We start from the raw sequence: 17160 nt of genomic DNA, 5'->3' as shown, positions 1-17160 counted from the left end.
CTGATTGGTTGATAAGATGCTTTTTATCATCTACTTTAGAGAAAATTGTTATTAAAACCACATACCTGGATCAGCAGCAGTAAAAGGAATGCCATCAGATGTATAAAATGTTGGTTCATTCTAGAATTAAAATGGCAAAAAAATTTATGGAATAGACTATAGTTTTATTCAGTTATTACTTCTTAAGAAAATACTGAAAAAAGAAATCACTGACTCTACACTGGTAAGTTTGTAGGAGCAGATAAAAATCTATGTGGTCCATAAAAAGAACTGGAGTTTTATAGTTCTAGTACCCACAAATCTGCTATTTATTGCCCTTATCTAGATCACTTGTTTTCATTTAGATACAGTTTTGTTTTTAGTTTTTTGCAAGGCAAATGGGGTTAAGTGGCTTGACCAAGGCCACACAGCTAGGTAATTATTAAGTGTCTTGAGACCGGATTTGAACCCAGGTACTCCTGACTCCAGGGCCGGTGCTTTATCCACTGCGCCACCTAGCTGCCCTTAGATACAGTTTTGATTGCTACTTTGGACAAGAGAAAGTTATAACAATGGACTAACATCAAATTAGAGGGACAAACATTACAGCGAATTCATTAATTATAATCATACCCCAAATAAAGTATTTCAATTTTGAACATTGTCATACCATAAAATAATTAGGATCATTTTCAGGTGTTGCTTCTCTATATGTTGAGGTGGCATGAACTCTACCCCAGTTACTTGATCGGAGTTCTACTAGCTTCAAAAGCATCTGTTTTACATCTCTGCAATAAACACAAGTTTATAGTATGTCAGAATAATGGAAATTGTTTTTGCAATTAGTTACAAATAATTTAGTTTCTCAAAGTCCTTAAAATTTTAGGGTTTTACTTGGCCTTACCTTCTGAATTTTCCTATACAGTCAATCTATCTCAGTTTCTAAAACTTGAATGAACATGGAGGCTGAGATTAAAGTACATCTTGAACTCTCATTAACACACAGTGATTATTTAGTTCTTTGAGAATTTTGACTGTGCCATTTTAAAAAAATTCTGTATTAGTCAAAGCAGCACAGACATTCAAATATGTGTAGAATAAATAGGAAATTATTGGCTTTTTTTCTTGTGTTATCTATTATTGTCTTATTTATGGAAAACTATGTAAGGAAATAGAATTTACTTGGGAAATTACATTTACTGAATTTCTAAAAGAAGGTATACATCTGACTACTGATATAACATTATCAGAACAATAATTGTATTTGTAAATGCAGTAGTTATAGATCCAATATTAGAAGTTGCTGACTGAATTATTATAACAAGTCCAAAATTAAGTTATAACTGCAATTAAAAACATCTTTAATGAGGTACTTTTACCTAGTTACAACACTAACACCCTACTCTGTTAGTTATCTATAAATCTTACTAAGGTCTTAAATTGATTCTTTTGTAGAATAAGGGGTATGGCACAAAGAATTAAAGCAAAATGACTGGATGAACAAAGGTCAATCAATAAAAGTAATAATCCTTTGTAGAAAATTTTTTGAATCTTTGCAAAATATTTAATGATAGTGAATTCACTTAATCTTAAGATAAAATGGCCCTAAATAAAGTATAATAAAACAAAACACCCCACACAAATAAAAGCAGGGATGAATTGCATCAAAATTAGGCTGCTATCTATGTCACTTCTCTTCCCACCTGCTGCAATTTGCATCTAGGACAACATTTTCAATTCTCTGAATCATTTCTTCCATATCTGTCTTTCCTTTTTCCTTCCATGCATCTTCCAAAACTGACCCTGTCAACTAAGAAAGCAGGTTATTAGTAAAAATAAAGAATTCAGTAAACTATAGAAATTCTAAAAAAGCAAGATTATTAGTTGCATTCCTAATATCCTCTGACAAATATAGATTCAGTGAGCTAGACACAACTTTAAGAGATGATCTAGCCCAACCTCATGTTATAAAATGAGGAAACTGATTATCTTAGATGAAATGGCTTTCTCAAGATGATACTTCTAGTTAATAGCAAATAAAGAACTAACACTAGTTGCCATTATAGCAATCCATCTTATTTCCCTAATTTCTTCTTTATTGTCTACAAAACTCCTAATACTACTTCTGGATCTTCAACTGGCTATGGCTCTATTCTGGATTGGAGAACAGCTAAAATTCTCAATTTAGCCATGACACTAATAAACATACAATTTTTCTTTCATTTTGCTGGTACCTAGGCTTTCAGATCAGTAATCATTTAAAAAGGGTTAACTTTTTCCAATAAATTTTAAAAATTGATTGGGTACCCTAAATGGCATACCAATTAAAAAAACCCACAAAATTAAACTCCATTCTTTATATAAAGCTGAAAATTAGAATCTACAGTGACTTAGCTCTTATACCGAAGGGAGCAATTAAGTATTAAATACAGTAGGTGACATTTAGTGAAATTTGGAATATATCTATGCTTTTTACAATAAATGAATATATAACCCCACCCAAATCAGCATGACATTTTCTGCATCTTAAAATTTTTCCTTTTTTTCAGCCAAAAAGAAAATAAGATTTTCTATGTACATAATAAAAACCTAAGTGAGAATAATTAGCACAAAACTTAATGGTTATTTCTGCATTTTCACTGATCCTTTATCCATTGTTCACATAAAAATCAAACTTTGACACAAAAGAACCAACTTTTATTTGGTAAAAGAAATGCTTCAGTTATTTTCTGACATTTTACATGGCTACATATAGCCAGTATTATGAATCACAAAACTTAAGAACACTTCACAAATGAAGTTAAGTGAGCAAAATCTAGAGAAAAATTCATAAAGCATTTCATCAGACTTAGACTTCCAATTATTAAAAAGGTAGGGATATTTAAAAACTATATTATGTGTAACATATATATAAATATATTTATGTATGTATACACACTGGTGCACAAGTGTAACTGAGCTGTGTTTCAAAAATTTATTTTAAAAGCTGCTTCAGAAAAATGAGGAAACTGATTATCTTTCATTTTTCTTACAGGAAAATGCAAGTCCTTGGTAAGGGCCTGCTTGAGTTCAAAAAAGTTCCTTCACTTGATAATTACCTAGCTGTGTGGCCTTGGGCAAGCCACTTAACCCCATTTGCCTTGCAAAATCCTAAAAAAAAAAAAAAAAAAAAAAAAAAAGTTCCTTCATTCAACTCTATAAAGCAGAAATATACTGTTGTTTAATATGAAAAAAATAGAAAATAATCACTACTGCAACCATAAACCAAAATATAAAAAAAAATCAAAGTTGAATAAAGTTTTTATTTTTCTTGAATGCTGTCAGTATTAAGGAAAGTCAACTATAACCGAGGAAGGAAAGTCATCAAGTGGAACCTTTTTTGGTACAGATTCTGGATTTTTTCAATGGTTCAGGAGCTAGGAGAAGCTAATAGTATCAATTTTTTTAGTAAGATTTTTAGTTAAGATTTTTTTAAAGTAACTTAAGATGAGTTGGGAGAGAAAGGGACCAATAGTAAAACTGCCTAAAATGAAATACTGAATTATGAATAACAAAAAGAACTATGAATAAAGAAAGAAAAAAAAGGGGGGTTATGATAACCCTTCTGGGAAAGAAAAGATAATGGGTAGGAAGTTCTCTTTAGGGATCAGTTTAACCTAAGTTTGTTGTGTCTGTGGATATTTCAAGGTGAAGAGGCTGTTAGGCTGATCTTATATACAGGACGCTCATGGGTCATATGTTTTGAACTCATGGGCCTACATATGAAGACAAATATTTAAGTTAAATAGTCAAGTATCAGGTGGCTTCTCTTATCAGGCTTTCCCTCTTTCTCTATTGCCAAAATATTTCTTTCTTAGCATTTAGGAAGAGTTGCTACAAAAATTGCTCATTGGAATAAAGTTCTGCTTTCACTGAATATGTTATACAAGTTTTAATGTATACATTTTCAGGCTAATGAAAAATCAAAAGTATTTGAGGAGTATTTGTTAAGGAGGGCAAAAGGAAGTTTTATCACTAGAAAGGACAAAAGCTATAAACAGTGCAAACTACCTTAGACTCTATTACAATTTAAGAGGTGAATGAGGGAATGCCTCCAGGCAATTTTCTTTAGAAATTTATGTGAGTGGAAAGATTTTCATATAACTGACTTTAAGAGTATATTATATATAATATAAAGTAACAGTACCTTTGGTTATGTACATGGTATAAAACATCCCCACTAAACAGCAGGAAAAATTATAAAAATTAAATACATTTCACAAAAAAGTCACTCAGGTGTTAATATTTTTAATCAACTCACAATAAGTATGTACTTACAAACATGCTACTAGCATATACCAAACACTGTGCTTATGCTTTAGCCCTACAATGTACAGAGCATAAAATTTATCTGAAGTCCTTGATAAAAATGCTTAACGTGTATTGTAATATATAATATGATCTCAACTTCTCTTATTCTAAACATGCAAGAGATAAAAAAAATTAAAATATAAAAGAAAATGTTTAATAAACCCTACCTTCAGTAGTTTTACTGCACAGATTAAATTGCTGTCCACAGGATTGGAAAAAAGTGCATTCAGTAATTCCCGAAGACCAACCTGAAGAATATCCGCTCTCTGAACCTGCCCCTTTGTTCCTTTAATCTATGAAACGAAACAAAACAAAATGATCAAAACACTGCTATCCTCTAATAAAAATCTAACTTAGGGTTATGGAAGAATATTTCTGTTTAACTTACTAAAAAATATATTTTAGTTGAATAAACTGATATCTTATTGGAATTATCATAATTTGCACGTATCTGTAAAGTTTATCTTTATAAATTGATCAAGTTACTATAAAATGGAATTTTCTTCAAAAATTTCAAATATACCACATTTTATTGTAAAAATAAGAAATTTAAATGTCTGTAATACAAAAACCAAATTAAGAACATTACAAGGATAGATAATGTTCAACTTAAATTCAGGAAGAAAAGAATTTGAATCCTGATTTAGACACCACTTGGCTATATGACCTTGAGTACATCACTTCAAGTCAAGAAGCATGTATTAGGCACCTGCCACGTGTCAGACTGTGCTAAGCATTTGAGATCTCAAGGCTCATTAAATTCTAGGGAATCCATGAGAACACTGAGACAGAATACGAACCAAAAAGGGCACAGGACAAAGCCCTGGTGAATATGTATGCATGGAAGCAAGACATCAACGATGATTTGGCAAAGTGGTCTTAAAAGAAATGGTTAGCAAGAGAGAACCGGGGGGGGGGGGGGGGGGGGGGGGGGAGGAGAATCATGGAAACCTAGGAATATTCCAGAGGAAAGGATAGTCACAGTACCAAGTGCAACAGAGTCAAGAATGAGGAGTGAAAAAAGGGCCAGTTAATTGATAACAAAGAGCTCTCTGGTAACCTTGAAAAGTGAGAGGAGGGAGACAAAGGGAAGGAGTTTGACTATTAAAAAGCACGAGAGCTATAGGGCAGTAATTTGAATTGATGACAGGGTTAAGTGAAACTTTTTTAAGGATGAAGTGACTACATTTGGAGGCAGAAGGGAAAAAATCAGTGAACAAAGTGAAATATATTAGGGACAGAGAAGGGAAACTAGATTTCCAAAGGGGAGACGACAAGGAGAGAATATGATCAAAGGCAAAAAAGCATGGCATTGGCTTTGGCAAAGAGAGAGGCCACCTTTTCTTCCAAGACAAGACAAAAGAAGAAAATGCAGGATGATGTTGAAATAATCTAAGGGGGGGGGTAGAACAGATGAGAAAAGGCAGCTTATGGTGGTTGGCCTCAATTTTCTAAGGCGAAGAGAGACTGAATGTGGCTTGAGAAGACAAGAATCATACTGTGAGGAATATAATAGGGAGTTAACAAGGGAAGAATAAAATAATTACCATGTAGTAGAAAAAAACTCAGTTAAAATTAGTTAATAAATTTGAAGTGCATACAATCAACATTTTTTGATGATTTCCTCAAGGAATTTTCAGCAGCATAGGAGTAGAAAGTTATTAGACAGACAACAGGGCTGAACTAGGTAAGTTGTTTGGAAAGGTATGAGTAGCAAACAGGTCAGGAAGTCAAGAGATTCCAGTGTATACTACAAAATAAAACTGAACTGCTTAAGTATAGGGCCAAGACTGGGAATGGAAGAGTGAGAACACAACAGAGAGGAAAGCAGGGAATCAATTAGTTAACTGGAGGTTGTAGCAAAAATTAAGGATAGGTTTGGGAAATTCCATTTATTGGAATTTCTGCAGGTGTTAAAATTTGTCTTCTTTCTTTGCAAATTCAATTTAAATTAGGCAATCATTTGGGAATATTAATAGGAATAAGAGGTTAAATGCAGTTTTATAACCTAATCCTTCCCTTCTCTTATAGACTTAGTTGAAATATTTTAGTTGCACTTTAAAATTCACACATAAAATAGAAAACAACTACATTTATAGAATTTTTCAAGTTGGAAAGGATATTGGAGACTAACTAGTTCAATGCTTCTCAAACTGATGTGAAATATACTAAAAGTACTTAACTGTTACAGAGGGTCCTATAATAAACTTGGGATAATCTTGAAGCAGAATAAGGAGTGGATTTGGATATGAGATTTGTTGTAATGATACATATAAGATTTGGCAATGTGGACTATGTGAGATTTGAAGATAAGGTATGGAAATTCATAATTACAATTTTTGCCTGAAATACTAGCCCAACATTTATTAGAGCATAAATTTTCTGCTACAATATTTTGGAGTAAAAGGAAACTTTTGATGAACAACTTCCAGTAAAAGAGACTGTCCCCAAAAGACCCATAAAACAATTCCAGCATCATTTTTTATTGAAAGAACTGGAAACAAAGTGAGTGCTTGTCAGCTGTGGAAATGGCTAAACAAATTACAAATTATGGTCTATTAACATAATGGAATATTACAATTCTAAGAAATTGCCAAAAGGATAGGCTCAGAAAAAAACCTAGGAAGACTTGTATAAAATGATGCAGAGTGAAGTGAGCAGAATCAGAGGAATTATTTATACAAAAACAATAATATTGCAAATAAAAATATCCGCAACATTTAGAACTCCATCAGTACCACAGTTAATCATGACTCTAGAAGTTAATCATGACTCCAGATTAACCATTAGTTGCTTCAACTAATTCTCAAGATATGGACTCAAAGCTGCTTCACCTACACTGGATATTCCCTAGCTTATCAAGATCCAATTTAAACAACTGTATTTAGGAAATACTCCAGAGGAAGTCTCATGTGGGCACAGTACAATGGGACTTTTGGGGAAATATTGGGAACTTCTTGGCTTCTCCTGATAACAGACCAAAGTAACATTAGCTTTGCTGACTACCACACTATCCCAATTAAGTCATATTAAACTTGAAGTATACTAAAACACCAAGATCTCTTTCAGAAGCAAAACTTTAAGAACATTTTCATATATCTATAGCTATGTCTTCACTATCTTATACTTGTTGAATTTATTTTTTGTACTCAAGAGCAAGATTTTATATTTATTACTATTTAATTTCAGCTAATATTAGTTTCAGCCCAATGCCTAGCAAAATAAAGTTTATCACCGTATAAAGAGAAATAGGTATCACAGATTAAAATTATAAATTCAAGAAACAATTAGGCACCTTCTGTGCAAAAGGCACACAATGATTCAAATTAAACCATTTACATTCTATTGTCAAGTACAACACATACCAAAAGAAAGCATAATTCAAGAAAAATTGAGAAAGAATATTCTCAAACATAGGGATCAGTGACAGTTTCAGAGATGACAGCTCCTGAGTTGAGCCCTGAAGGTTAACAATATAAGAGGCAGAGATGAGAAGGGAGTGCGTTCTAGGTATGGGAAACAGCTTGTGTGAACTATAGAGTTGGGAGATGGAATATTTAGTTAAGGAAATGACTAGTAGTCTAGTTTGACCAGAATATAGTTTGTGAAGAGGAGTAATGTAAAAGGTTAGACAGGCAAAAGTCAGATTTTAGAGTGCTTTAAAAAGTACTTTAAAAGTTATAAGTAAACGTATTGGTACAACTCTTTTGTACCAATAATGATATAATGGTTTTTAGTTCTAAAAAGAGTCTTAAATATAAGGAAGATGAAGTAATGTGTGTACATTACTTGGTGATTTATGTTTTAAAACATAGGGTTGCTGACCGGCAACACAAAAATTGAAACTTAAAAAGGAAAGAGAAATATAAACAATCATTTGATGAATAAATAAACCCTGCACAGAATTCAAAGCAATGAGCTCAAGAAACAAGTGAATCAGGGTGGCTAGGTGGCACGGTGGATAGAGCACTGGTCCTAGAGTCAGATGTACCTGAGTTCAAATGTGACCTCAGACACTTAAATAATTACCTAGCTGTGTGGCCCTGGACAGGCCACTTAACCCCATTTGCCTTTGCAAAAACCTAAAAAAGAAACAAATGAATCAACCAGGGTTCAGATAAAGTTGCTCCTTGCACACTGACTTTTCAGTATTGATTCGCTAGATTATGTACTGTCTGGGGGAAACAATATTTTAAGTGAAGATTTCATGCTACTGTTTTCTTAGTATAACTCTGCTCCAAGAAAGGAATATAATGACTTAGTATATTTTAAAAACATTTGACTACTGAATTACAAGATTAATTTACACTAAACACTTAGAGTATAACAACTACATAATCACACTTTGTAAGCAATTACTGAGTGAGGAATTCAGAGAAACAAGGATTAGATTTGTATGAATTAATATAGAGCAAAATAAACAGAATTACAGGAGAATAAAAATGCACAAAGAATGTCAACATGAATAGGAATAAAAGGATCACTAAAAGGAAATTTAAAACCTCTAATGGGGGGTGGGAGGTGAGAGGAGCTCAGTTTGGAGAATCAATAAAGATCAAGATAATAAATTATAGCTCTTTCTTTTATGCCAGAAAAGTGGGGAGGCTAACAACAGTATGCAATAATATATTCATTATCAGAAAAAGTTTCTGTTTCTCTTACAAAGGAGGGTTCAGCTTAGAAAAATGGAAAATTATTAGAATAAGAGAGGGGGGAGGAGAAGTCAGCATTTCTACAGTAGCTACTAGGTGACAGGTACTCTGCTAAGCACTTTACAAATATGATTTCATCTGGTCCTCGATCACAACCCTGGAAGGCAGGGGCTATCATTATTCCCATTTTACAGCTGAGGAATTTGAAACAGAGAATAAACTACTTGCTCCTGTCTTACCTACTCCAGGCCCGGGTCTTTCCCCTCATTGTATCACCTAACTGCCTTAGGAAAGATGTGAGAAGCTAACCCTAATTCCATCCTGTGCAGAGGTTCATCACTGTGCAGCACTGCATATATTTTCAGACTTAAAAAAAAAAAGTATTGATTCACAATGATCCAAGACAATCCCAAATGACTTATGAAGAAAAATGCTATCTGTCTCCAGAGAAATAACTGATGGCATCTGAATAAAGACCAATGCATACTACTGACTTTCTTCCTTTTTTGTTCATGGTTTCTTCCACAAGTTGACTAATATGGAAATGTTTTACATGACTGTACATTCATAACCTAAATCAGATTGTTTACTGCCTGGGAGGGGATAGAACAGGGAGGAAGGATAGAATCTTGAATACAAAACTAAAAAAAAAAACCCGACAAATGTTTAAAATCATATTTAAATATAATTGGGGGAATATCACTTAAAAATGTATAGAGAACAAAGAAATGTGAGGATTTATTTTGCTGATTTACCTCCCCTTTTTTGCTTTTTTCCCCCTTTAAAAATGTTATTTGCTAAGAGATAACTCTCTGGGAAGAAAAGATAAAGGGATACTGAAATTCAATGAGGTAAAAACAAAGTTATCAATAAAATTTTATTAAAAAACTATGAAGAATCATATTCAAGGATATCATCAGGGAAACAAAGGCTAGGAAAATATTAATGGACTTTTCATGTGGCAAGAACAATGGATAACAGGTAGACAGTAGTTTATATCAGGGCTGTCCAACTTTACTTTTAAAAGTTTTTATTGAAACAATAGACAATATTCTTTGGTTTGCCATTTTAGCAAGAGCTCTGCTATAGCTCAGCTTCATTTAGTAAAGCATTTAGTAAACCCACAGATGGGCCCTGTGGGCTGCATGTGGCATTTTGGACAGTTCTGGTTTATATACTATATACTCCAGTGTAATCCTCATAATACCAGTTAAAAATTACGATTTCCTGTGACAAACTTATGAGGATGTGGATTAAAGTCATATAGAATGAGCAAGCATAGAATAGATATTAATCTTTTAAAAGGTCAAAACTTCTTTTAATGGTGGTTCTTGGGGTGGCTATGTGGCATAGTGGATAGAGCACTGGCCCTGGAGTCAGGAGTACCTGGGTTCAAATCCGGTCTCAGACACTTAATAATTACCTAGCTGTGTGGCCTTGGGTAAGCCACTTAACCCCGTTTGCCTTGCAAAAACCTAAAAAAAAAATAGTGGTTCTCTTACAGAATATGAAACTGTGTATGGGCCAAGCTTTTTTTTCACTATAGGTTTCATACCCCTGGTAGTTCTTCACAATCTTCTACTTTTTTTTAATTGGTTTTTTTTTGGCAAGGCAATCTCATGCATAATATAAAAATCAACACCTTCAGTATCTTTGACAATTGGTCTCCCTTATGTTTCTCTTATTTTGAAATCAAATACTGCTCATGTCAGCTCAACATTTTATATCTTTGCTTTATACTCTATGCCTATCATTTTAATATAGACCATAACTACTCACATAAATTACTGCAACAGCCTTTTCACAATTCTTACGAATACAACCTGTTCCAATTCACCTTTAAAAGTTGATACCAAAACAATTTTGAACACATATATATCTGGTCATGCCACTGTTCTTCTCAAGAGATTTCAATGGCTCCCCATAATCTAACCAAACTCTTCTCCCAGCATTCAGGACCCTCTATAATCTGTTCCCTCCCTTGTTCAGATATTGCCCATAACCTTTGCTCCAAACAACTACTTTCTGCTCCCAAACGCATAAACCACCAAAGGCTTTGCTCACCCTGTTCCCTCTGCCTGGAATAGCTATCTCCTCTTGATTTTTTTCCTTTTTAATTAGTATTAAAATTTTGTTTTCTTCTCCATGAGTCGTCCTCTGACTTTCTTGATCATTATTTTATCTTACCTTACCTGTAGACTTTACTGAGTACTTTGCTTTGTAATTCTTAAGCACTTAATGATACTACATCAATTATGGCTAAATGGTGTTTATATAATTTCCCTGCCAGATTTTAAACTCCATGAATTCAAGAACAATGTTTTAAATTTTTAAATTTTCTTCTATACTTACATTACATTCAAAAGTATGTGCTTTAAAATAAGCACTTTATGGTGTGGTTCCTAAAAACCCAATTTTATTTAATTTACCAATTAAAATTATAGTCAAACCCAAAATGAGTCAGAGGAACAACTCTGAGTTTTCTCCAAAAATCATGATAATCAGTTATCTATCTTCTGTTTTATCACAGTGACAAAGCACTTAGTTACTATTCATTAAGTCATAGAGTGGTAAATATGAAATAAGAACTAACAACTCAATAAAGATAGAATGGATGTCATAATTAAGTGCTTATGGTCTTGAAATGGATCAGATAGAAAACTAAGAGGTACGATATCCTTATTTTAAGGATAGTGTTTCACAGACTATTATTACTATTGCAATTTAAAAGGCGACCAGAATTGAATGACTAGAAATTCTTGAAATCAGTACAATCAGTATACTTTCTAAGTATATGGAATTTATTGCCTTTATACTACAAAGGTTAATTATTATTTTCAAACATTCTTCTTCTTCACACTAGTCTCCAATACTTGGAACTAAAAGGATTTAGATAATGTCCACATAGTAGATTATGCCTTAAGGATAAAACAACCAATCTATATTAACCAAACATTTAATTGGTATGAACTACTTCAATGGAATGTTAAAAATAAAGCAGAGAGACCTTTCCTTCATATAATTAACAAACTAGATGAGGAAGCAAAGATATATGATTATGTATAGACTACAATAGAAGATAAACAATAGTTAATGCTATTTCAGAAAGATTATTTTTAGAGCCAGGTAATGCAGGTAAACTTTCAGAGAAGTAGGGCTAGAACTGAATCTCAAAGGATCAGGTAGAATTTAAGGGAGATGGGGCAACATAAGGAGGAAAGAAAGTATGACTTATAGTTTACTTCATATACTGTTCTCTACCATGTGTACTGGGAAGCATTTAAAGGAACCATCTACTTGAGCTATTATGTTCATCACGTTGAATTCAGGTCCTATGTGAAATAACAGAAGAAGAGACAACCAATTTCCTGTCACAGAATAGTGAGATTTACAACTAGGAGTAGAGAGATCTGAAATTATCTATAGTCCCACTTCATTTTATTGAGGAGAAAATTACTGAGGACCATAAAAGTTAAACAAATTGCTCAAAGTCCTTGAGGAGTCTTACAATTTAAATCATTTCATTATTTAATTAATGAAATAGAAGGAGGTATATAGTAGTTTGTGAAGAGCTGTAAATGATAGGTAAAGAGCATGTAGTTTCTGTTAATAGCAGAAATTGCCTAATTCAATACAGATCATGATATAATTATTGATCCAAAAACATAGTGCAAGAGAAATAGTAACTAAGTCTAATAAAAATTACTTTTAGTTCAATTTTGGTTGTTATGTACAATGATGAAATATTAAGATATTCTGCAGTGGATTACTTTCAAAGAATACATTCCACAAATATTTTCTAACCAATTGCAATTTTAACCAATGAATATCATTTTGTCAAGACAATATTAACATAAAGAAGTTTCCATTGTCTGTCTTATAGTACAACAGTACACAATGATCTATTTCTTAATACGCATGAAAACAAACACAAATTAGTTTTTAGTTACTTTTAACCTTTAAAATATTAGAAGAATAACTGTGCCTTCTATTCCAAACTCTTTTGAAAAAGCTGACTTCTAAATCATTTATTTTTCTAAATGTTTTTTTTTAAAAGCAACAAAATGGCTGATACAAAAGTTACTCAACAATTTAAAAGTTTTCAAGATAGATTGATAATAAGAATTGTGCTTTCTTACCTCCAGGTTAAGGTAAAGTTCACCCAGGAAAAGTACAAAGGAATGAAATCGTTTTCTGGTAGCTTCATCTCCTTTTGCAGCCTGATCTTTGTTTTCATATTCAGTTCGACACCTATCATTCACACAGACAAAATCCTCTCAAGATTTTAAAATGCTTTCTTAAAGTTAACTTCTGAGTTTTATATTCTCACAAAATCTACTACAAAAGAAATTAGAAAATGATCTTAAAAATAATTTTTGTGTGGTGAGCACGCACACACTGCACAAATCAAATCAGTGAAGATGGCAGTAAAATGCACTCCTATAAAATTCAATTTTCCCATCTACTTCAGCAATTCAACACACAAAAATTCTAATATGCATAGGTATTAAGCCAAGCGGTAGGAATAGAGACAGAAACAGTTGCTGTTCTCAAGCTGCTTTAATTCTATTGGGAGAGGAGGGAGAAGAAAAAACACAAGATAAGCAAATACAAAATGCTGTAACTATTTTCTGTGAAAGCAGAGGCAGGAAATCTAACACCAAGTAATGAGAATAGCTAACAGGCCAGTTGTCAGGAATGGAGAAAGAGGAAAGGTAGATAGGGAGTCAGATTGTGAAAGGCAAGCTAAAGATTTTCTATTTTATATTACAAGCCATGGAGATAGGAGTGGGGGTGGGGAGTTAGCATATGTTTTAGGAAAAATAATATGGCAGCTATATACAAAAGCAGAAATGGAGAAAAGATTGGAGAAAGGAAGACTAGTAAGGATGTGTTCTGTTGGGATTTCAGAACTCCTTTGACTGCCAACTGCCTCCTTATGGTAACTAACAACCTCAAAGTTTAATCAAGTTTAAAAAAACTCACAGGTTGAATATACTGATCTAGCATAAATCTTTTCTGAATCCTCCCCATCCTATACATTTTTTTCAATCCTTCAATTTGAATTCCTTGATTTCACCTGTTTGGGCATTTCTTCCAGGACAATCTCTCTACAATTTAGTAGATAATCCTTCAAGAGTTACTGCAGTCAAACAATTTAGCCCTTCAGTCAATCTGGGGTCAAGCCTCTTTGATTTTAGTTAAGCTGATGCCCAAATGACAAAACATTTAGTATACATATAGTTTACTACCAGATATACACTTGTGAAATCTGTAAGAGCTTGTGCTTTCTAGCTAACCTCTTAAAGTTTAGCCTTTTCCATCCCACAGTGAGACAATAGAGTGGGACTTCAGTGTCAGGAAGTACTATGTGCTTAAGTAAAAAAGCTCAATTCACTTAAGAAGTTTCTATTTATATCTAAGTTTAGCTTTACTTGTAAAGAAAGGAGAAATTTTTATCCTATTTAAAAGTCAAGGAATTTAAATTCAACCTTTCTTATATCAAAAATGTAAAAATTTCAAAGAAAAAAAATTCAAATTGACAACCTTATAGTTTCGGTTTTGGGGGCATTTGTTTTTTTAAGGTTTTTTGCAAGGCAATGGGGTTAAGCGACTAGCCCAAGGCTAGGTAATTATTATTAAGTGTCTAAGGTTGGAGTTGAGCTCAGATACTCCTGACTCCAGGGCTGGTGCTCTATCCACTGTGCCACTAGCCACCCCTTGACAACCTTATATTTTCAACCCATTAGCCTTCTGTCAGGAGATTCTTTAAATAGATGGTTTCTCAAACTTGCAGTGTAAATAGGTCTCTTACTCCTATAGATTTCTATAACTGAATAAGCATATCAAATTTAATAAAAATTTGTTTGAATATGCTCTCAGTAATTTAAAGTATGTTAGTATCAAAAGTTAAATTATTTGTTTATATTAATGAGCTTTGAAGAAAAATTTAAATAAAAAAGTTAGGCATTTTAAAAAACTAATTTTATTTTTCTTTTAGAAGAAAGAAGTATTCTGTGCAGATTAGGGGGTGGTGACAGAATAACTAAGCCCCAACACTGAGTATATACAATCTAGGTTGACTTTGCTTTTGTCCTGGCTAACAATTTCAGACTGTTGTCTAGTCTTAATTAGAAATGCAACAGTTGGGTACATCGAGAGAATAAGAATAAAGTATCATAAATGAATATTATTAACAAAAAGGATGTAATTCCAAGGCTAATTTAATACTTGTAAGTTTAAAATGAAAATGGAAACATGTTAGAACTCTATGAATTTCATACATTTTCCTTTACCTTTTAAGTAGTAACTGGCGGAAATTTCCACTTTGTGGATTAATGGTTAGATGATGAGACAAATAATTACACAGCCTTGCTCCCATGTAAGAGAAATGTGGAACAGTTGTGGCCTTTAATAGAAAATAGGGATACAATAATTTTTATATGAAACAAAGCAAAATACGTGAATTAATTTTTTAAAAAATCCTTAAACAATGGCAACAAATAGTCCAGGAATAAATGCACTTAAGAAATTGATTTATTTTAACCTAAGGAACTGAACTGGCTATATTACTAAGTAGACAAATCTCCAACTGTTTCTGATGGAGTAAGAAAATAGCCTTCCATAATGTACACTTAATGCAACTAATTTAAGAGTACAAACAACCTTTAACTGAACTTTAAAATTTGCCTGCATTAAAAAAGTATAAATACCTACATTCAACAAAGTAGTACATTCAAAATCCACCAAGTCAATTAGATTACTAGTGATAGCAGAAATGACATACTTTTAAGAAATCATTTTTCAATTATGTGTGATATGTAATCCCTTCTACTGAGGGAGTCTGAGGCAGGTGCATTGCTTAAGTTAGGGAAATTCTGAGCTGCAAAAGAGCTAAAGGAAAGTATAATGAAACCACATTCATAATGCTCCAGAAACTACAATCTATAATAATTTATATATCAAAATCAGTAGGAATTTTTAAATTATAAAGAACTCATAACTCAATTTCAAATATATAAAAAAGTCCCACCCATTTGAGACTTATAAAAGGCCTTACATAATTAATGCCATATGACAAAATTTACCACATTAAAAGAAAGAAGTATATATTGTTGAAAATTAGGTTTTCTATCGAGCAACATTATCTAGGTTAACATAATCTGGGATATGAATCCTTATTTCCATTTTCAAATATCAGTTTCTTAATATCTCAAATTTATCTGTCCTAAAATATCTTTATGTGTTCTGCAAAATATCACAATATATTTCATGCTATACCAGACATACATGTGTAATACATAATTTTGCAAAGCTTTAAAATGTGTTTTAATTGCAAGGCCAGATTTTATATAAACAGACTGGTTATTTTCACTTTGAGAAAACATTTTTTTAAGCTCTTCTAAAGACTCCTATCAGCAAAAGGACATTAGGATAGTCAACTTCATATTTAATTTAGAACACTGTCCTTGGTTTTAATAACCAATAAGAGAGTGTATTCTAAATTTTTATCTTTGGCCTAACAGAGAATGAAAATAATTCCTGGCTTTTCCGCTTATTTTATCTCAAAGCAAGTAAATAATTTCTTCATCAACCACTTGGGCTTTCTTTGAAACAGTAGATAGAAAAATTTATTAACAGCCCCTTGATGCTTCATTTATGTAGATTTTTTGTAGATCTAGATGCCTGACCCTAGGGTTAAATTATCTATCTATAAAAGCTTCTCAAAGTGTCTATGAGAAATTATAGAAGGGAAAACTGTGCTTGTTCTTAATTCCCTTTTCAATTTACAAAAATAAGTAAAATTGTCCATTAAAATCTCAATTATAGCAAGGTTAATGTAAGTAAGGTAATTATATTCCTAATGCCAATATCATAAAAGTATTCTATTATAAAGAACAAATTGTTTAATTTTGGTAACCATGTAAACCAGCAATTTATTGAGATCCTTTGGAATTTTGTTTGGAAACTGTTAAAGACCATGCATAAATACATACTAAAAAATGGTGGTGGGGGGGAACGGGACTGTTTCTTGTTGATGGGTAAGAGAATTGAAATAAAATAAAATGAGATTTAGGACTGATTCAACTTTTAGTAAAGAAAAAGTTTGCCTTCCTATCTATTGGATTCAGAAATTAATCTATAGTTACTTAAGCAAGCCATTTTATTACTGCTGTAA

The 17160-nt window shown here is 32.5% G+C and overlaps 1 protein-coding gene and 1 long non-coding RNA gene across 3 annotated transcripts in view; one reads left to right on the top strand and one right to left on the bottom strand.

The window, feature by feature from the left end:
- Window positions 1-17160, bottom strand: part of PAIP1 (poly(A) binding protein interacting protein 1) — a 32412-nt gene that overhangs the window by 4873 nt on the left and 10379 nt on the right. For both annotated transcript variants that reach the window (XM_074206245.1, XM_074206246.1), the window contains exons 4-9: window positions 15278-15390; window positions 13121-13232; window positions 4497-4622; window positions 1683-1789; window positions 650-767; window positions 66-120 (exon numbers count right to left, since the gene is read on the bottom strand). In XM_074206245.1, the coding sequence (XP_074062346.1) occupies window positions 66-120; window positions 650-767; window positions 1683-1789; window positions 4497-4622; window positions 13121-13232; window positions 15278-15390 (631 nt within the window). The remainder of the gene's footprint in view (window positions 1-65; window positions 121-649; window positions 768-1682; window positions 1790-4496; window positions 4623-13120; window positions 13233-15277; window positions 15391-17160) is intronic.
- The window catches only part of LOC141501866 (uncharacterized), a 45970-nt gene that overhangs the window by 18961 nt on the left and 9849 nt on the right, over window positions 1-17160 (top strand). The gene's annotated exons all lie outside the window — the stretch shown is intronic.

Source organism: Macrotis lagotis, chromosome X, assembly GCF_037893015.1.
Source record: "Macrotis lagotis isolate mMagLag1 chromosome X, bilby.v1.9.chrom.fasta, whole genome shotgun sequence".
Classification (NCBI taxonomy): Eukaryota; Metazoa; Chordata; class Mammalia; order Peramelemorphia; family Peramelidae; genus Macrotis; species Macrotis lagotis.
Note: the sequence above shows the minus strand (reverse complement) of the source record. Positions and strands in the feature narration are given on the sequence as shown.